Source organism: Mandrillus leucophaeus, unplaced genomic scaffold (assembly GCF_000951045.1).
Source record: "Mandrillus leucophaeus isolate KB7577 unplaced genomic scaffold, Mleu.le_1.0 Scaffold384, whole genome shotgun sequence".
Classification (NCBI taxonomy): Eukaryota; Metazoa; Chordata; class Mammalia; order Primates; family Cercopithecidae; genus Mandrillus; species Mandrillus leucophaeus.
The window spans coordinates 1145998-1168906 of NW_012104076.1; the positions used below are offsets into that span (position 1 = coordinate 1145998).

Consider the following 22909-nt stretch of genomic DNA (forward strand, 5'->3'; position numbering starts at 1 on the left):
AGAGATTGTAAGAAGGATAAATAAACAATTCTGAAAGTCAGGAATGCTTGAGCCTCACTGAGGGAGTATGAGGGACAGCTTTGTGAGATAGGTGGCATTTATCTCAACCCTAGTGGATGGAGGAGCTCTTGAGAGACAATTACTTGGGAGGAAGCCAGTTGGGGAGGATATCCAAAACAGAGAAAAGCAAAAGCATGGAAACAAAAGCACAGGACTTTCTGGGGAACAACCGATTGCCCAGTTTAACAGGAGTACTGGGAATATGAGGAATCTGGGTAGTATGGCTGGAAACACTGGCTAGAATCAGACCATGGGGTCCCTGAAGCCATTAATAGTTTGAACTTTATTGGAGAGGCAATTCAGAGCCTCTGAAGGAATCAGGTAGAAGGTGAACAGTTAAGGAGAAGGGCGACCATGAAACACAGAGTCAGAATGGACAACATTATGAAGGAATCACCATAAATACACCATAGCTCATGAAGAACATGGACAGTAGAAAAAACAGGAAAAAAAGCGATAGCTGCTTTCACAGCGATACTTGCTTTCACACATTTCCCAAAACCTGCTCTTTTAATCGACACTTTTTGCCATGAGGCAACTCTTATAATAGCATATTGAGTGTCATGGTTAATAAATGTGATATATTCACTACCAAACCATAAACACGCAGACATTTAATAAATAAAACTCATGAAAAACATATTTCGTCATTTAGTTTTATAAAGAAACTTGTGGAAACACATGGAAATCCAAAATACTGCATCGTATTTGATCCATGAAAATCATAAAATATCAGACAGGGAAATCCAGCTAATTTCTTCATCTTAAGGAGGGCAACTCTGGGGCTGCTTAACTATTAAGAAAGCATAGGAAAGCATGTGAGAGTAATAAGATCTAGCAAGAAGCAATATTAGCAACACATAATTTTTCACCCAAGAATTTGGATAACAAGGGTGAACATTTTTAACTTTCAATAGAAAAACTACATCTAACTCCTGAAAAATGTGATCAAGAATCAAAGGCTTATTTTCTGTCCCACAAACAAATTGCCAATAATTATCAAGCCAGTTAGGCAGACATGTTGCATTGCCCTCATATTCAATAAATAATATTTAATCTTCCCTGTCAAAATTAAGATAAAATTAAATTTGTACCCTATTTCCAGAAAATCCAATAAATTCCAGTAGTCTGATAATCCTTGCTGGTAAAAGGGACAGCATCTGTAAGAAAAAAAATATACAGTGTACTTATGTGTTAGTGTTTCTAACTGCAAACAAATTTAAACAGTTTTAATGCTTCAATAATGTGAAAAATTGGAAACAAGTTTTAACCACCAGATATTTCTGTGACCACATATTGTAACAATCATTTATGAATAAATTTTATTTAGCTATAACAATGAACCTTTAAAAAGTTTTGTTTTAAGGCTGGTCTTTCCAGTGTTCTCTATAGAATAGTGGGAACTTTGATGTGGTGTGAAGAAGTGACAAGAAGGCAATCCCTCAAAGCCCATGTCCAGGCAAGGTTTCTTAGTTTCCTTTCCCAGAAGCAAAAATCCATCATAGTCTGTGAGATGTGTAGACACCACCCAGAAGTGGACAGCTGCAGCGCTACCACTTCTCTCCGGGATATTCCTAAAGGACAGTGGTGAGGGAATATCCTTCCAGTGGGCAGAACCTTGGGCAGTGCACCTGGTTATGCACTATGCTTGAAAGGAGAAATGGCCAGATGTGCAATTATATATGCTGATTCAGGGGATGTAGACAATGGTTTGGTTGGATGGGCACAGGCTTGGAAAGAACATGATTGGAAAATTGGTGACAAAGAGCTCTGGGGAAGAAGTATGTGGACAGATCTTCCTGAACGGGCAGAAAATGTTCCCATGTGGATACACATCAAAAGATGACCTTAGCAAAAGAGGATTTTAACAACCAATTGGATAGGATGGTTCATTCTGTGGGTACCAGTCAGCCTCTTTCCCAATCATCACCCACGGGTTCGTAAGCAAAGTGGCCAAAGCGGCACATACACTCACGTGTATACTTCTCTTGACCACTTTATTTTTTCACTAATTCCAGTGAACCATCAACAAAATTTAAAAATCTCTTAATAACATATTGGAATTTGACAGATTACTACTCAGACTTCATCTCCTCAGGGATCATCAAAAATCATTCCTCAAGTTATACTGGTCCCTCACACATTTTCAATTCCAGAGCCGTCACTGTCATTGCAACAATATTTCCAATGTGGAAATGGATTCCACTGTTCCTTGTTACCAAAATCTTTTTTTTTTTTTTTTTAATATATATATTTTTTAAGACGGAGTCTCGCTCTGTCGCCCAGGCTGGAGTGCAGTGGCCGGATCTCAGCTCACTGCAAGCTCCGCCTCCCGGGTTTGCGCCATTCTCCTGCCTCAGCCTCCTGAGTAGCTGGGACTACAGGCGCCTGCCACCTCGCCCGGCTATTTTTTTGTATTTTTTAGTAGAGACGGGTTTCACTGTGTTAGCCAGGATGGTCTCGATCTCCTGACCTCGTGATCCGCCCGTCACCAAAATCTTACTAGTCTATTCAGAGTGCCACAGGCTTCCCTTACATTTTACAATCCAAAGCTACTCTGAGCATGTGTGGAACTTCATAACACACTAGGTCACAGTGCCGGAAAACTGATCCCACTCTAGCTGTTTGTCAACCAACCCAGGGAGAGGGTCAGGATGAGATTCAAATGCAGTGGAGAAGGCACAGATAACCTTCGGTTCTTCTGCAAAAGTTCTGGTTTCTTTATAGTGATTTCCTTACCAAATTAAAGGCCCCAGTGCCAAGCTTGACACCCCCTTCAAACTCATAGAAGAATTCCTGCTGAAGTTTGTTCTTCTGAATTTCATGCAGGATAGAAAGACATTCTCTGGATTGAAGAAAAAAAGTGATAGTGTAAGTTGACCATGACTCTGAAAATAAATATTAAATCACATTTTACAATTACATACTGTAAAATAAATGTCATTAATTAAAATACCATCAAAATTTTAAATGGATGATGCTGTGCTGAGTTTACTCTTAAGGATACTAGGTAATAATCATCAAGGAAAAAGGAGACGCTCATTTTTACAGTGTCTAGCAGAACCAGTGTTTCTGGGCTTAAAGAGGGGGTTCACCCATTGGCAAGCACCAGCCAGGAGCCACAGGACCACAGGCTGCCATCCCACAGCTTCCAGCAGCGTCTTACAGTGGACTGCTTGAGAGGGCTCAGCTCCTCAACCACTGCACACACTGCAGCCCAAGGAAATGAAATGCTACTGGCAAGAAGATCTGAACTTCAGTGTGACTGCCATTGTCTCAAATAGACCAAATAAATTAGGGCTTGGGACCAGGACAGACTGAAAACAACAAAGCAAAGGCCATCACAATGGTCCCATCTGTCCTCTGCTTTCTTCCTGCTCCATCCATGCACATCTTTCCAACTTCTCACTATATTTTCTAAGTATTTCTCTCTTGCCTGTTCACATCATCTTCAAAAGGCAAATCTTTACCGGAGAAATACAAACTAAAACAATGACAAAAATATAAAAATTGATAATAACTGGGAATTGCTTATCAAATTGACAAATTTAATAATAAGGAATAATGAGATATCATGTATCACTTGGTGTGATGCAATTATAAAATGTGCAACTACACCTGTGATCCAGTCTAGCCAAATATTTTTAATCTGAATCTAGCAAGCCTATAGACCTAACTTCCAGTTTACAAAAAATTTAAGGGTTTAGAGAGTCAATTCAGATGCCCACCAGCCTACAAGTATCCCCTGCTGTCATTTTCCCTGAGTCATTTATTTTTTATTATGGTGTATTTTGCCAAATAAAATGATGCATGCTTATTTAGTCAGCTCAATGAATTTCCTCTGATTTCTGATTTTATGCCATGGCTAAAAGGCCTTTGAAACTGACATCATGTACCTAATGATATCATTTCTCTGGTATTTTTGCCATAGATTCATAATCTGAATTTAATCATGAAGAAATGTTAGAAAAGTCCACAATGATGGTTGTTTTACTAAATAACTGGCCAGTTTATTCTTTTAAAGTGTCAACATCATTAAAGACAGAGACTGAAGAACTATTCCGGATGAAAAGAGACTAAGAAGACATGACAGCTAAACTCAGTATCCAGGATCCCAGGTTGGATCCTGAGCCAGAAAAAGGGCATTGATGAGACAACTGGAGAAATGTGAGTAAAGGCCATGGAGTAAATATTAATACTGTATCCATGTCAGTGTCCTGATTTTATTCATTGTAATGTGCTTCCGCAGAATATTAACATTTGTAAATCTGAGTGAAGGCTATATGGAAATTTTTTGTAAAAATTTTCAAATTATTTCAAAGTGAAAAAATGAAAAATAAAAAAGTTTAAAGCTTTTATATTTAAGAATTATAAAAATACTTTATGTTTCCTGCTAGAATTCTTTTTAAATCTTTTAATATTAAACTTATATGGACTTTTTTCGTCTTAATGATTTTTCCATAAAATGAACAATTTTCCCAAAAACACTTCCTAAAGTACCTACCTTTCTTCACTGTTTTGAAAGGGCCTATGTATATAAAGGAATTTAGTATATTTTGAATTCCCAGGTAAGAGTGTGTGTGTGTGTGTGTGTATGTGTGTGTAAATCCATGTATGCACACACACATGCTGTCTCTTTCAAAAACCCTGCGGTTCATTTCACTGATATGGAAAGGCACACCTTGTTTTATTGCACTTCACTGTATTGCACTGTGTTGAGCAAGCGTATTCGAGCACATTCCAACAATACGTGCTCACTTTGTGTTTCAGAGTCACATTTTAGTAATTCTCATAAAATTTCCAAACTTTTAAATTATTATTGCATCTGTTAATGGTGATCTCTGATGGGAGACCTTAAATGTTACTGCTACTGTAACTATTTGAGGGGGCCATGAACCACAGCCATATGAGACAGAGAAAGTTCTCAGTAAATGTTGTGTGTGTTCTGACTGCTCTTCTGACAGGTTGCTCCCCCATCTCTCTCCTCAGGCCTCCCTGTCCCCTGAGACAAAACAATATTGAAATTAGGCCAATTGGTAACTCTGCAGTGGCCTCTCAGTGTTCAAGTGAAAGGAAGAGTCGCCCCTCTCTCACTTGAAATCAAAAACTAGAAATAATTAAGCTTAGTGAGGAAGGTATGTCAAAAGCCAAGACAGGCTGAAAGCTAGGCCTCTTGTGCCAAACAGTCAACTTGTAAGTGCAAAAGAAAAGTTCTTGAAGAAAATTAAAAGTGCTACTTCAGTGAATGCACAAGTGATAAGAAAACAAAACAGCCCTATCGCTGATATGGAGAAAGCTGTAGTGGTCTGGATAGAACAAACCGCCCACAACACTCCCTCAAGCCAAAGCCTAATCCAGAACAAGACCCTAACTCTTTAACTCCATAAAGTCTGAGAGAGGTGAGGAAGCTGAAGAAAAAAAACTTGGAAGCTAACAGAGGTTGGTTCATGAATTTAAGGAAAGACACCATCTCTATAACATAAAAGTGCAGCCAGGCACGGTGGCTCACACCTGTAATCTTAGCACTTTGGGTGGCCAGGGTGGCTGGATCATGAGGTCAGGAGTTCAGCATGGTGAAACACTGTCTCCACTAAAAATACAAAAATTAGCCTGGCATGGTGGTGCACGCCTGTAGTCTCAGCTACTTGGGAGGCTGAGGCAGGAGAATCACTTGAACCTGGGAGGCAGAGGTTGCAGTGAGCTGAGATCGCACCACTGCACTCCTGCCTGGGAAAGAGAGGGAGACTCCATCTCAAAAAAAAAAAAAAAGTACAAAGTGAAGCAGCAAGTGCTTATGTAGAAGCAGTAGCAAGTTATCCAGAATATCTAGCTAAGATCACTGATAAAGGTGGCTGCACTAAACAACAAATTTTCAATGTAGACAAAATGGTCTTCTATTGGAAGAAGAGGTTATCTAGAACTTTCATATATAGAGAGGAGAAGTCAATGCCTGGCTTCAAAACTTCAAAGGTCAGGCTGACTCTTGTTAGGGGCTAATGGAACCGGTGACTTTAAATGGAAGCCAGTGTTCATTTACTATTCCAAATATCCGAAGGCCCTTAACAATTGTCCTAAATCTACTCTGCCCGTGCTCTATAACTAAAACAACAAAGCCTGGATGATAGCACATCTGTTTATAGCATGGTTTACTAAATATTTTCAGTCTACTGTTGAGATCCACTGCTCAGGAAAAAAAAAAAAAAAATTATTTCAAAGTATTATTACTCACTGAAAATGCACCTAGTCACCTAAGAGTTCTGAAGGAGATGTATGCAAGGATTCTATTGTTTTCATGCCTACTAACACAACATCCATTCTGCAGCCCAAGGATCAAGGAGTAATTTTGACTTTCAAGTCTTATTATTTAAGAAGCACACTTTATAAGGCTATTGCTGCCATAGTGATTCCTCTAATGGATCCAGGGAAAGGAAACAGAAAGCCTTCTGAAAAGGATTCATCATTCTACATGTCATAGAAAACATTCATGATTCATGGAAGGAAGTCAAAATGTCCACATTAACAGGAGTTTGGAAGAAGCAGATTTCAACATTCATGATCATTTTGAAGGGTTCAAGACTTTGGTGGAGAAAGTAACTTAGAGGTGTTAGAAACAGCAAGAGAACTAGAATTAGAAGTGGAGCCTGAAGATGTGACTGACTGCTGCCATCTCATGATGAAACTTTAATGGATGAGGAGTTGCCTCTTATGGATAAGCAAGAAAGTAGTTTCTTGAGATAAAATCTACTCCCGGTAAAGATGCCATAAACATTGTTGAAATGACAACAAAGGATTTGTAATATTAAATAAACTTCGCTGATAAAGCAGCAGCAAGATTTGAGAGCATGGACTCTAATTCTGAAAGAAGTTCTCCTGTGGGTAAAATGCCATCAAGCAGTATTACATGCTACAGAAAAATCTTTTACGAAAGGAAAAGTCAATAGGTATGGCAAACTTCACTGTTGTCCTTTTTTAAAAAATTGCTATAGCCACCCCAACCTTCAGCAACCACTACCCTGAATGTCAGCACCCATCAACATGGAGGCAAGACCTCCACCTATAAAAACATTATGACTTGGTGAAGGCTCAGATAATTGTTAGCATTTTTTTAGCAAAAAAAGTGTGTATCAATTAGGGTAGACATAAGGGTAGTGGCAGACTTAATAGAATACAGTACAGTATCAACATTTTTTTTCTTCTTTTTTTGAGACAGAGTCTCGCTCTGTCGCCCAGGCTGGAGTGCAGTGGCGCGATCTGGGCTCACTGCAAGCTCCGCCTCCCGGGTTCACGCCATTCTCCTGCCTCAGCCTCCCAAGCAGCTGGGACTACAAGTGCCCGCCACCGCGCCCAGCTAATTTTTTATATTTTTAGTAGAGACAGAGTTTCACCATGGTCTCAATCTCCTGACCTCGTGATCTGCCCGCCTCGGCCTCCCAAAGTGCTGGGATCATAGGCGTGAACCACCGCGCCCGGCCCGTAACTTTTATATGCACAAGGAAACTAAAAAGTTTGTGACTCACTTTATTGCAATATTCACTTTATTGTAGTGGTCTGGAACCCAAAATATCTCTGAGGTATAACTGTATGTCTTTGCCTCTACAGGCCTATTTTAATTCCTTGAGTATTTTTAAGTTTTGATGACTAAAACAGCAATTAGCATTGAATTTAACATTTGTTTATATTTTCTAAAAATACTTCACAAAGAAATCTATAGAACAGCATGTCAGGTACCCAAGATCTACCACCCCTTTCCAGGATTTTGAATGAAACACAGTTTTGTAAAAGGATTTTCAATGGAAGTACCTCTTAAAATACTAAATTTTGGTTCTGCTACCAGTAATGGCAGGGTAGCTTATGTCGGATTAACTTTCCCACAAATAACTATCATAAATTCTGGAAAAATATAAAATATACATTTGAAACATATTTTCACACAGTGGAAAATGAAGGGAACAAAGTAGGAGTCTCAGGAGAGAAGAAAGTAAGAATGGGGCAGGAAAAAAGTTTGAAAAATTATGACCACAAATTTCTCAAAACCACACTTAGGCACATCCTAGTCAAACTACTGAGACCTAAAGATACAAACGAGTCAGTCTTCAAAAAAGTCAGAAGAGAAGACACATTATATATAGGAGAACAATAATACAAATGGAAACTGAGTAACAGAGGCTTTATTACAATGGGAAGCCAGTTTTAAAGAGCTGAAAGAAGGAAAAACTCATCGACTCAGAATACTGTAGTTAGTAAAAATAACCCTGAAAAGAAAAAGTAAAAAGTAAATATATTTTAAGATAAATGAAAACAGAATTTGTTAAAAGCTGACACCCATAAGAAATGTTAAAGGAAGTTCCTCAGTCTGAAAGTAAACAGGAAATATATTTACCATTTTGGATAAGAATATGAAAAATGGTAAGAATATGGGTAAAGAGAGAAGACTACAGCATATAACTGATTAAAGGGAAAGTCTGACACTGTATTGTAGGGTTTATAATATATGTAAGTGTGCTATACATCATAAAAATAGCATAAAGGGTCAGGAGCAGTGGCTCACACCTGTAATCCCAGCACTTTGGGAGACCGAGGCAGGTGGATCATGAGGTCAGGAGTTCGAGACCAGCCTGGCCAATATGGTGAAGCTCCATCTCTACTAAAAATACAAAAATAACTGGCCATGATGATACATGCCTGTAGTCCCAGCTGCTCGGGAGGCTGAGACAGAAGAATTGCTTGAACTCATGAGGCAGAGGTTGCAGTGAGCTGAGATCGCACCACTGCACTCCAGCCTGGACAACAGAGCAAGACTCGGTCTCAAAAAAAAAAAAAGCATAAAGGACAAAATGTGGTAAATGAAATTACACTTATGCAAAGTTCTTACAATTTATGTCCAGTGCTATTACAATATTAACTCTAAGTTGACTGTAATAAGTTAAAAAGAATATTATAAACACTAGAGCAACCACACACAAAAAAAGAGAGTACAGCTAAGAGAACAACAGTTTTAAAAATATTATTAGAGCAAAAGAAGACAGGAAAGAAGGGTGAGAGAACAGATGAGGCAAAGAGAAAAAGCAAAATGGCAGTAATAAGTGCAAACATATCAACTGCCCAACTATGTGCATCTACAAGAAATACAATTTAAATATTTAAAAATACAATTTAAATATGAAAACAAAAATAGGTTTAAAGTAAAAGAATATATACCATGCAAAGACTAATTATAAAAAGCATGAGTGCCTATATGAATATTAGACATAACAGATTTCAAGACAAGGAATATTACCAGGGTTAAATAGAGACATTTCAAGATGAAGAAAAGGTTAATTCATTAGGAAGACAGAACAATTATAAATACATATTATATGAGCCTGACAACAGAGCTCCTAAATATATGAGGCAAACACTGACAGAACTAAAGGAAGAAAGAGATGATTCCAGATTCAAACTTAGAGACTTTAACACTGAGTAAATAAAAGACAACTGGATAAAAATCAATAAGGATGACCAGACGCAGTGGCTCATGCCTGTAATCCCAGCACTCTGGGAGGCCGAGGCAGGCAGATCACGAGGTCAGGAGATCGAGACCAACCTGGCTAACATAGTGAAACCCTGTCTCTACTAAAATTACAAAAAATTAGCTGAGCGTGGTGGCAGGCACCTGTAGTCCCAGCTACTCAGGAGGCTGAGGCAGGAGAATGGCGTGAACCTGGGAGGTGGAGCTTGCAGTGAGCCAAGATCGCACCACTGCACTCTAGCCTGGGTGACAGAGCGAGACTCCATACCAAAAAAAAAAAATCGATAAGGATACGAACAACACTATGGTCACCTCGGCTGAACATTTCCATTTACTGCAGAAAGTTCTACTGGGCAGTGCTGCTCTGGAATCTGAACCAAAGATATTACTATAATTTTAAATTTATAAATTGTTCAAAGGAGAAACTCAAATTATCTAATCAGAAATTATGTCAGTAGCTTTATTTTCAACTAATTTGCTCTTAAAATTGTATTTAAACTTAAATTCTGTTGTCCTATAACACTGAATACACACTCAGCAAAAAATCAAATTCATTTTTACCAACACGAAATAAAATCTCCTAGTCAAACTTAATTTAGGAGAACTGTGAAGAACAAAGGAGTATACAGCACAGAATTATTTACAAATCACATCTTACTTTTTAACTTACTTATATATTTGATAACTTGTTCTAATTTTGAGTCCACCTTTGATGAAGTTGATCATATTTTCATCCTGAAAATAATTCAGTTAAAAAATTAGATTATTTAGCAAACAAGTTTAAATTGTCCCCACAGTTGTGTGTTTATGTGATTAGAAAAACAAAAACAAACAAAAAAAAGCATTTTGAGGACATAATTTTGAAATTAACGCATACTCTTGCTTTACATTTAAAAGTTTTTGGGGTACTTTTTCTTCTACATTAGAGGACAACAAAAAGAAAATGCTTGTAAAATCCTTCAATTATTTTATATTACTAAGGAGGTAATCCTCACCAATTAGGGCCCATATGTGGTCCAAATTATTTTAATAAACATCGACAACTACTGAGCTATTTTCTTGTGGGTTTAACAGAATCTAAACTGGACAACTTTACAATCTGCTCTAAGGCCAAACCTTCCAGTACATTACACCCAGTAAAGGGGACAATGGTCCTTCTTTCACAGAGTACTTTAGCAGTCAGAGTCTATTAAATGTTGCGAATTTTACACATACACATTTCCAGGCCCAAAATAACTGGTCTAGTTTCTGAAGTGGCTGTCACTACTATGCAATTTTGTTTTAGGAAAACAAAACCACTTCAGTTCTGTTTATCTGATGGTCATTGACCATAAAATTGAGGCAGTTGGCCTGGATGAATGGCGTTTTCGGGGTCAGCATTCTAGGATTCTAAGACAATCTCTCAATAAATTACATCAAATAACCACTTGAAGGAAGTTACTCTAATAGATGGTGCTAGTGGAGACAGTCCTATGTTCTGCATTTCCAGACAGAAAGTTTGTCTAGTCTATTGATATCAGAAAGATGCTCTGGCCGGGCGCAGTGGCTCACATCTGTAATCCCTTTGGGAGGCCGAGGCGGGTGGATCACGAGGTCAAGAGATAGAGACCATCCTGGCCAACATGGTGAAACCCCATATCTACTAAAAATATAAAAATTAGCCAGGCATGGTGGCGGGTCCCTGTAGCTACTCGGGAGGCTGAGGCAGGAGAATCACTTGAATCTGGGAGGCGGAGGCCGCAGTGAGCCGAGATCGCACCACTGAACTCCAGCCTGGTGACACAGCGAGACTCCATCTCAAAAAAAGAAAAAAGAAAATGCTCTGCTATGTATTTCTTGTATACTTAAGCATCCTCCTGTAGCAAAAGAAAAACTGACTTTCATTTACTAATTTCATTAATTGCTTCAATATTTATTGTTCTAATTATTATAAGAATCAATAGATATGAAATTCAATGTTTATCTTCTTAATTTAAGGAATCTTATGATTACATAAGATCCAATACCAACCAGAAAAGAATTTCTTAAATTAGCTTGAAATATGCCTCGAAAAAAAAAAACCATATTTCATTTCAGGATTCATCAAACTTAAATTTAATGCCTATTTTATACCAGGCACCCAAATGCAAAAACAGATGAAAGTAATACAGTATGTTAAGGGAAGGCGTCATGTGTGGAGAAGGAGCCAGGCATAGGGACGGAGTCATGCACGGGGATGGGATCATGCACAGGATGTCATGAGAACACAAAGTAGTAGCATGGAGAGGGCCAGAAATCCCTCCTGGAAGCATTGGTGCTTTAAGCACAAAAATAATTAGAAACTGGCCAGGTATAGAAAGGCAAAGCAGATGTGAACTTTGTAAGCAAAGTAAAACTTAAGTGGAAAGATGGGGCGGCATTCAGGATCATGATGGGTTTGGCCATGTGTGCATATGTAATTCCACACTGCTGAAGAATCTGTTGCAAAGAGAATGACCAAGGAGTTAAGAAAGCTACCTCCAGCCATGCTACTCAATATGCAACCCTGTCAGTGGCATCCAAGGACACCTGTAAGGTGTGTGTGTGTTGGCAGGGGCGGGGGCGGTAAGGGAACATAGAGAGGAGGTACCAGTTTTGTTTGAAAAAGTACCCCCCTCATTTGTGATATTCTGATACAGAATACTGCCACAGTCAGTAAGAGCTACTGAATGCTGAAGCAGAGAAGTGACCAAGTCAGAGACTCGTTTTTAAGAGGGTACTCAACCCTCAACTGCAGAATAGGGAATGAGCTGAAGGTAAAAGAAATTAGAGAGGGAGAGTCACTAGGTTGCTGTACAGTTCAGCAAAGAGTGGATAAGCACCTCTTCTAGAACAATGACAGAAAGAGATGGAGTTGCACAATCTTTAAAAGGCTAAAGCAGCATGAATATAAAAATGATTGGGTGGGAGGCATGAGGAAGAGGGCACAAATACGGATATCTCTTTAATTTCAAGTCCGCAAACATAAAATAAGCCTCCAAATCCCAGATTTGATTGCCAAATTCCTGTTTGGAAAACAGAAAAAAACTTGGGCCTCCATGACTATCATTATGATGCTTACTGAGGCAGTAAGACTGTTGTTATCAACCAGCCTTTGTAACGTCTATGTTTTAGGAAACAGGGTCATGGGCTGCAGTGATTCCGTTTTATTAAACCAGAATCCAACCTAAGAGGTAAACCTCCATGAAAAGAAAGAAGCAACTGCCAAATAATTTAAGATTGTGGCCAGGCATGGTGGCTCACGTCTATAATCCCAACACTTCAGGAGGCTGAAATGGGTGGAACACCTGAGGTCAGGAATTCGAGACCAGCCTGACCAATATGGTGAAAACCTGTCTCTACTGAAAATACAAAAATTAGCCAGGTGTGGTGGTGCACACCTGTAATCCCAGCTACTCGGGGGACTGAGACAGAAGAACTGCTTGAACCCGGGAGGCAGACGTTGCAGTGAGCCAAGATCGCGCCACTGCACCCCAGCCTGGGTGACAGAATGAGGCTCTAACCACCCCACACCCCTCCACAAAAAAAAAAAAAGATTGTGATTAAGGAAGATTTTCCATTTTACAGTTGAATTTCTTTCTGATTTCTTACACTCTCTACTCCACCTCACTCTCACTGTAGCCATCACTGCCACCCATGAAGCCATTATGTGAAGATTTATGTTTTAGAGAAGCATTGGAAGATACAGAAATAGACAAGGTACTGACTGTACCAATTCCCAGAGGTGAAATTAAAATGCCTCATAAGAAAAGGATTAATTGTTTAGTGACTTTTAAAAAACTGTTTTTCCAAAGGAAGAAATAAAAGAAAGGGGAATTAGAATACAGAAAGAAGGGGAAAAATAAAATTTGAAGTGTACATGAACTTTCCATGTATGCCTAACTGAACTTCACTGAGGCAAGTGGTGTAAAACGGGGCACTTCCTCTGCCCAGGCCACTCCCATGTGCGGCCTCTACCAGTAGAAAGTACAAAGCGGAATATTCTCCCGGTTTCCACACAGATGCATCTTAAAATTAGATGTGGCAGTTGCAAAGCAGTTTCTTTAAAGTTTCTTTTTTGTTTTTGAGGCGGAGTGTTGCTCTGTCACCCAAGCTGGAATGCAGTGATGCAACCTCAGCTTGCTGCAATCTCCACCTCCCAGGTTCAAGTGATTTTCCTGCCTCAGCCTCCTGGGTAGCTGGGATTACAGGCATGCGCCACCACGCCCGGCTAATTTTTTTTTTTTTTCTTGTATTTTTAGTAGAGACGGGGTTTCACCATGTTGGCCAGGCTCGTCTCGAACCCCAGACCTCAGGTGATCCGCCCACCTCAGCCTCCCAAAGTGCTGGGATTACAGACATGAGCCCCTGCGCCTGGCCTAAAGTTTCTTTAAAGGCACAGTCTTTAAAGGGCAATGATTCCCAGTGGAGTGCAATTTGAAATAGATTCTTAAGTACAGTAGAGGAGGAACAAAGCTCTCTAGCATCTTTTTTCAGACAAAGTTTATCAGAATAACAAATATTTGCCATTACAACTCTAAGTCAAAAGAACTGAAGCTTTGACATAGAATGCACCACATTTTTCTATGCAGCACTGGCTGTCTTCCCAGCCAATATAAATTCTAAGCCAAATATTCATTACCTGCACAAACGTGAGTGCAGCTTTCTGTAGGAGACACTCGGCATAACAGATTTCAGCATGCATTTCCTCTACGAAAAACAAATAAAATTATATTAAGTAAAATCCCACATCCAAAGTGATTGCTCTGTGATGCTCAGGAAAGACTGGCAGATAAATTAACCCAAGAGAGACCCCAAAACTTAGATGGCCCTTGTGCTTCCACAAAAGCAGAATGATAACCCCAGTTCTCACTTTGTCAGGAAGATTTTCCTGGAATGTGTGAAGTGTTCAGGGAGGTCATCCCCATTCAAACATAACTGCGAAGAGTCAGTCACTTCGTATCAGAGACCCAAACTCAGCTCACAAGGGGAAATTAACATTTAAAAGCACTTTAAAAAAAAAGGAAACCACTTATTTTTTAACTTAATTAGTAACATAAAACTTTGGCTGTGCGCAGTGGTTCATGCCTGTAATCCCAGCACTTTGGGAGGCCAAGGTGCGTGGATCACCTGAGGTCAGGAGACAGAGACCAGCCTGACCAACAGGGAGAAACCCCGTCTCCACCAAAAATACAAAAATTAGCCAGGTGTGGTGGTGCATGCCTGTAATCCCAGCTATTTGGGAGGCTGAGGCAGAAGAATCGCTTGAACCTGCAAGGTGGAGGTTGTGGTGAGCTGAGATTGCGCCATTGCACTCCAGCCTGGGCAACAAGAGCAAAATTCTGTCTCAAAAAAAAAAAAAAAACAACAAAACAACTTTAACATAGTTTTAAAAGTTGAAAAAAACTAAATTAAATGTATGAATGCTAGCTTCTAAAATATAAAGATATGGTAACCATGACACTAACCAGAAACATTAACTACCTGAAAAGAAAGCAGCAATTCTCTAGAGCTCAGTGAAAAAGAAACGTCCTGCATGGCCATGTTAAGACTCCTCATATGTTAAGATCTGATATAAAAAGAGACAGCACTATCCCAGTTTTAGGCTAATTTGATCATGTAGATGTCTAGCACAAGAATAAGGTACTCTCAAAAAGGGGTTAGGTGGGGCTCTGTGCATCGCAGGGGCCTGTGGAGTACCCCAAAACACATACCCTAGCTTCCCAACAACCCATTATACTTGCAGAGAATGGAGAGACAAATCTTTACTTTTTTCCATATACGAGGCAGCAGATTCTTGCTCTATCCATGAGATGCAAATTGGCATGATATTTAAGTAAATGAGCCTGGGGTATTTAAGAGCCTGGGCTGCTAAAAACGCTCTGCCATGTACTGGCTATAGGACCTCATCCCATCTCTGCTGGTTTCCTCATTTATAAAGGCCACTAACACCACCTCTGGTTCACAGCCGAAGGATCAAATGAGGTACTGCATACAGAGCTCATGATACAGAGTTAGCACTGGATCAATGCTAGCTACGTGCACTGAGATTACTGCCCTTGATCCATGTCACTGCTTTTTGATAAAAGCTCAGAAAGCATTTTTATGTGGAATGTGACTGAAAATAGAGTATTTCTGTATTATTGGGATTACTGCTAATAGACTTAGATGACAACAAGTACTTTCTTGCACTTATAGACCCCACCCCCACCCTATACACACATACAACCCACTGGTTCTCACAAATTGGTTCAAGTTCCTGCCATGCTCATATTCCAAATGTTTAATTTACAAAGAAGCCCCTCTGCAGCTAAGGTCTTCAACAGCGCACAGAGAGATGGGGCCAAAGTCACGACAAACCAAACTTGAGGAGTTACAGCCTGCATGCCCACAGCCAGGGTCTCAGTCCTTCAGAACACCTCTCTTCAAAGTGTGCCTGGTGATTTTCTAGCTGTGTTCAGTGGGATACCAACTGGTAACTTACTTTTACACAGTCACCTGAATATCCTCTTCCTAGGTAATTCTGTGACACAGTGAGAATCAGGAATTATTAGCTATGAAAGTCTGCTCAGGAATACAGATTGCTGGCTTGGGGTACATGCAGAGGGGATGAAGTCTGTGGTGGTGATGGTGGCAGTGGGTGGGGGGCAGAGGGGAGTGGGCCGGTAACAGGAGCAAGGAAAGCCCAGAGAACCTTCAGGAAAAGCCAGTCAAGGGAGGAGACAGCAATGAGGCTGGAAGGGCTAAGTCAAGGCTCAATTATAAATGGCCTTGAATGTTAAGAGTCTACAGTTGATTCAGGAGGCAACAGTGAGTCAGTCCTTTCAGAGATCTGAGCAGACAGGTGGGCAGATCAGGGTTAAGTGAAAGATGAACAAATTTAAGAGCAGCACAGGGATCAAGGCAAACAGAAAAGGCATGAGAGTTTGAACTTTGCATTCCGCAAATAAGTATCTGTCATATTAAATCCCTTTCACATCCTAGGCACTCACTGCATATAAATATCTGTAAAGGCCATTTGAAACCCATTTGGGGCAATCCGCCAGCCACAAGAGAAAAAAACTAGTATGTTCCACGTTAAACTCATGAAAAGTTTAATGAAATATACTCACTCCTGTAGACAACCAGACCTCAAGGATGTAAATGAAAATTACCAAGAGGAAAAACAAATCACACACTAAAGCTACAATGTTTTGACATGCTCCCTTGAACACAAAGTCTGTTTGGGTTGCAGTTGACAGCCAAACTCACTAAGAATAAAATACAGCTTAATTTATAAAAGTCTTACTCTTTCACTGTGTTTGATTTACACTGCATAGTTCTTTAGTTCTCAAAATTAGCCATTAGGTACTTATGAGTGGGTAACTACCAGAATATCTCTTAATTGTAAATTCCATAGTCCACAGGAGTAAGTATCTTCATGATGCACTGAAATAATGTTAGCTAAGCATTGCCTTTAGATATGAAAGTCTAAATAAACCTGTATTTCATAATAGGCTATACTCACAAGTGTATTAGTTTATTTTAGTTTATATTACTTTATTTTTATTTATGTAGAAACAGGGACTTGCTCTGTCACCCAGAGGAGAGTACAGTGGCATGATCTGCGCTTACTGCAACCTCTGTGATATGGTTAGGCTTTGCGTCCCCACCCAAATCTCATCTTGAATTGTAATCCCCATAATCCCTATGTATCAAGGGTGGGACCTGGTGCGAGATGTTTGGATCATGGGGCTGGTTTCTTCCATGCTGTTCTCATGACAGTGAGTGAGTTCTCACAAGACCAGGTGGTTTTGTAAGTGTTTGACAGTTCCTCCTACATGCCCTTCTCCTTCCTGCTGCCTTGTGAAGAAGGTGCCTTGCTTCCTCTTCACCTTCTGCCATGATTTTAAGTTTCCTGAGGTCTCCCCAGCCATGCAGAACTATGAGTCAATTAAACCTCTTTCCTTTATAAATTACCCGGTCCTGGGCAGTTCTTTATAATAGTATGAAAATGGACTAATACACTCCGCCTCCTGGGCTCAAGGGATCCTCTCACCTTAGCCTCCTGAGTAGCTGGGATTACAGGCACAAGCCACCATGCCCAGACTACTTTTTATAATTAGTAAAAAGTAATTTTCTACTTTATTGTAGATTTCCTAAAGCGCCATTGTTCAAAGACATTATAAAAACATAACAACACAGTATCATCTATTTTCAAGATGACTAACAGAAATAATTCAATATTTCCTTTATCCATATATGACACATTTCGTGCCCTTCTCTACTTCCCTAAAGGAGAAAGTGTGGGTTACGGTGGAAAGAGTTGTGGCTTAGGGAAAGGCAAATGATCAGTTAACCCTACTCTGCTAGGTGGGGAATCCTGGCCATTTGTTTATAACTCTGATCAGTTCCAAGTCTATAACGAGGAGGTTAGACAGGTGAATGTTAAGAAAAGCAACAAGGACAGTATATAGCACATACAGAACGTTTTTTAAAAATGGAGGATCATCGGCTGGGTGCGGTGGCTCATGCCTGTAATCCCAGGACTTTGGGAGGCCCGAGGCAGGCGGATCATGAAGTCAGATTGAGACCATCCTGGCTAACATGGTGAAACCCCATCTCTACTAAAAATACAAAAAATTAGCCGGGCGTGGTGGCAGGCACCTGTAATCCCAGCTACTCGGGAGGCTGAGGCAGGAGAATGGCGTGAACCCAGGAGGCTGAGCTTGCTTGCAGTGAGCTGAGATTGTGCCACTGCCCTCCAGCCTGGGGGACAGAGCAAGATTCTGTCTCAAAAAAAAAAAAAAAGGAGCATCTTATTTTTCAAATTATTATTATTATTTTTGAGACAGAGTATCACTCTGTTGTCCAGGCTGGAGTACAGTGGCGAGATCTCGGCTCACTGCAACCTCCGCCTCCTGGGTTCAAGCAACTCTGCTGCCTCACTCAGCCTCCTGAGTAGCTGGCCACTAGAGGGAAGCCATAGAGAGGGTAACAGAAAGGAGAATACAACAAAAGAGTTCAATTTCTTTTGGGCCTATTTGATTTCTTATTAACCCACTTTAATGAACTTTAGATCTAATGGAACTAATTTACATAAGTAGCCCAAAGACGGAAGATATGTAGACACATTCTATCCGAAGTCAAGGGGATAAATAAATTCTTACAAATAGTTGGAGGTCAGTTTCCAGAGAAAAAGATGTAGGTTTCAGCTGCCTAGTGTGACCAATGAAATACCATTCTGTTTGACCATGGTTTTGGGGTCAACATCATGCCCCTTTGAAATAAGTCCCAAAGATGTGAAATGTCTCATAATTCCTCTCCTATAATCAATACTCTAGCTTCACATCGTGCACATGTTCCCAAGTTCTCCGAAGTCCAAAACAAGCTGATAATACTCATCTAACAAAATAAACAAAACTTCCTAATAAAACACCCTCAAAAATATGTCTGACATATACTTGACCATTAGAAACTACTCTGACAGCAGGATCCAGAACTGCTCTTGCTCTAATCAACCAAAGCTACTTCTAGTAGCTTTGTATTTTGTGTTTTCTAGTATGGTATATTCTAGTATTTTGTGTCACCTCTTCAGATAACACATTTGACAATGACAATACAGGCACAGATTCTCCTGGGATGGCAAAAGCTTTATTCTACAATGATCACATTTGAAGGACATTTTTTTTTCCTTCTACAGGAATATCTAGATGCTTCTTTCTTGTAAACTATTCTGGACTAGAGTGTAACACTGTAAAGACAGAACTGATCATGAAACTTCTGCCCTAGTCCCAGGGGGCACATCAAGCAATTTACAGCAACAGCGGTCATTTCCTCCCATCCATCTGATCAGGGTGCCGCAGCCAACCTTTCCTGGATTCCTGAATATTCCTAAATGTACACAAACCACACATCTTCCATACTGTGAAACATCATTTTTTAAAAGATATCAAAATTACTTTCACCTTGAAAAAAATTTTTAATAGCTTGTGGAAAACTAAAATTCTCACAGATGAATGGTAAGAATATAAACTGACCTACACCTTTGGAGAAAAAAACTGGGAATACCTATAAATATTGTAACTTTTCAAACTGCCAGTCCCGGTTATTCCACTTTTAGAAATCTATCTTATGAAATAACTTTTCAAGATGCATGAATCTGTATGTATAAGGATTCTAGGACACCATTATCTGTAACAGTGAAAAAATAAAAACAATAGAGAAAATCCAATTTTGGTGCACAATACATCAATCCTGTGGAATATCACACAGCTGTTAAACACTCACATGTAATGACCTGGGAAAGTGTCAATGTCAAATTTACACCTATTATGTGATTTTATGCTTGCAAAAAAAAAAAAGAACAATCCATGAGCGACAACAAAAACCCTATGTGTACCTTATTTATGTATTTGAGTATGTACGCAGAAAAGGCTTTACAATGAACTATTAACAATGGTTACTTTTGGAAGGTCAGTATGATAGGGAAGAGAAAAAGACATTCCATTGACTTTATACACTTCAGTATGGAATTTTATGAGATGATCATTTTTTAACTTTTAAAATGAAGGAAAAAAGTGATCTTTTAAATGACTTTTACCTTCACTCAGTTGCTCCAGGGATCCTCTAGAAAGAAGACTTGAGAAAGATTCTACAACTGTGTATTTTTTCCTGTATCTACATTGAGTAAATAAAAAGGGAGATAGAAAATAGAAAAAAAAAATCAGGCTAAGCTCATTTTCATTTGCCATTCATTTCAATCACTATCACACCAAAGAGTCAAAAAGCTGAAACTCTAAACCCTGAAGTCTGTAGGACACAGATCATCCTTTTCCAACACTCTACAGTCAGCACTGGCTAGCCACTTGCGGGAACTCAGTCTGTGTTACTGAACACCACGTGGGGAAACCCACACACGCCAGTGAAAACTAACCTCCAAAGTACCTTCCCTTATCCTGATAACTAAAATCAGGATTTGTGTAAAATTCTCCACAGGTGAAAAATGAAGTTAAAGTGCAATATTTGGAAGCTCTCTTCATTGGAGGAGCTTACAACACCATTATATCAGGATGCAATTTCACCCATGTTAACCTTCTGATCATGAACCTTCTGCCCTAGTCCCAGCGGCACATCAAGCAATTGACAGCAACAGCAGTCATTTCCTCCCATCCATTTGCTCAGGGTGCCGCAGCCAGCCATTCCTGGATTCTTGAATATTCCTAAATGTCTACAAACCAAGCATCTCCCATACTGTGAAACATTTATCATTTTTTAAAAGATATCAAAATTACTTTTGCCTTGAAAAAAAATTTTGATAGGGTCTTCCTATACACACAGGGTAAAGCTTAAAATAAAACTAAAACTCTATCTCATTTTCACCAAACAAAAGTGTTCAAAAAGAGGTCCTTCTTAAACAAATAAAACATTCCCTCATGAATTTGCATCTCCCACTTAAAACAAAAACATTCCTTGCGTGGCTTGGTTTGGCGTGCAGTACCTAATGTCATCTACCTTGAGAGATGCTTGCTGCTAATCCCACAGAAATCCACCCCCCCCCCCAAATCTCTGTAGCTCAGACCCCAGGTTATCAAAAAGAAAAGTGGAATATATAGATGCCAAATGGGAATCCTTCAGCTTCAAGGCTGAATTTCTTTTCTGTAACTGTGGCCAATTTCAAACACAGAGCTCTTGGTCAGGCAAATGACATTATTTTTGTTACAAAGGCATAAAAGTTTGCAGTCACATCTCAAGTATTGAATGACTCGTCATACTTTTGGCAGGTTTGTAAAGCATCCTTCATGGCAGAAATGCCATTTTGGATGTCCTGTTGCTCGAAGGTCAGGACAGCCTGCAACACCACAATGGTACTGTAGCCCAGAGCATGGTACATACTCTCCTTAGCCCTGGGGAGAAAACAGGGAATTCAGACATTTTAATTCAATGGAAATACTGATCATAAGAAATCCTAGGAAATGCATGTTCTGACTTGCACAGTAACCTTTATTCCTTCACCATAATCACCAAAATTATATGGGTGGTGAAAAGTAACCTCTTAAAAACTCAAGTACCAAGGACTTTCCAATGTAAACCCACACAGGCAGAACAAAATGTTCCAGGTTGAAGGGGACAATATGCATTTCCCTATTTCAACACAAGAGGGCAGCCTGCAGGCAGATTCCAAGCAAACCCACTGTCTTCAGTTGAAAAGAGGGCAGCACACTACCACCTTTGGCTCTGAAATAAGTGCTAAAATAAAGGCCGCTGGAAATGTATTTTTTGACAGAGAGATTCCGATATGTTTTTTCAAAAATAAAGGCTCATTTAAAGTAATTCCTCTCCTCTCCAGCCAAAGGCCAAGAGCAAACAAGATTTTGGAACAAGTTAGGCTGGTCACAAGAGCCATGACCAAAGTAGATGTCAGACCTTATATCTAGTCTAATCCCATTATCTGAAATTCCTGATTAAAGTTCTTGATATTTCAAATCATCAAGTTACAGTGAGAACTGCTTCAGGATTCTTAAGGATGTTAATGACTCCTAACGGATGGCAGACATCCAGATTCTCGGGCTATGAGAACATCATTTATTTTCTCAAAACTTCTTAAGCTGTATTAATTATTTATAAGGTTTAAAATGCTAATGCATGGTTTTGTTTTTAATTTAAATATTAATGCATAACAGCCTGCTGCCATGCAAAACAAATACAAGCCACATTATTTTTTGCCCCCACGGAAATAGTCTAAACATCCTTTGGTAATTTGCAGCTTGTCCTGAACATTGAGGGCACTCACTATCTGTTCAAAAGAACCACAAGGAATCAGAGCAGCTCAAAGTTAATCATTAATTGTGGTTTCAAACCTCACATTTTTAACTGGAAGCTCTTTCAAGAAGAAAAAAAAATTATTTCAAATGAGGGAAAAGTATTAGTTATTTATTTATTTATTTTTGAGACAGAGTTTTGCTCTTGTTGCCCAGGCTGAAGTGCAATGGCACGATCTCGGCTCACCGCAACCTCTGCCTCCTGGGTTCAAGTGGTTCTCCTGCCTCAGCCTATCGAGTAGCTGGGATAACAGGCATGCGCCACCATGCCCGGCTAATTTTTTGTATTTTTAGTAGAGTCAGGGTTTCTCCCTGTTGGTCAGGCTGGTCTCGAACTCCCGACCTCAGGTGATCCGCCTGCCTCAGCCTCCCAAAGTGCTGGGATTACAGGCCTAAGCCATTTAAACAGTGAAACATGTATAAAACTCAGAGATGAACCTGACTGAATACAACACTAAATCGTTTATTTTCATCCCATGTCATGATCAGCTGTGTGTCAGTGGCAGAGAAAGACTTGTTTGAATAAAAATCAAAGGAGATAATG

The 22909-nt window shown here is 39.6% G+C and overlaps 1 protein-coding gene across 1 annotated transcript in view; it reads right to left on the reverse strand.

Moving 5' to 3' along the window:
- The window catches only part of TTC39B (tetratricopeptide repeat domain 39B), a 163475-nt gene that overhangs the window by 30145 nt on the left and 110421 nt on the right, over window positions 1-22909 (reverse strand). Inside the window, exons 5-10 of the mRNA XM_011990864.1 lie at window positions 21319-21450; window positions 20148-20224; window positions 14208-14275; window positions 10239-10303; window positions 2800-2905; window positions 1155-1220 (exon numbers count right to left, since the gene is read on the reverse strand). Of these exons, the coding sequence (XP_011846254.1) occupies window positions 1155-1220; window positions 2800-2905; window positions 10239-10303; window positions 14208-14275; window positions 20148-20224; window positions 21319-21450 (514 nt within the window). The remainder of the gene's footprint in view (window positions 1-1154; window positions 1221-2799; window positions 2906-10238; window positions 10304-14207; window positions 14276-20147; window positions 20225-21318; window positions 21451-22909) is intronic.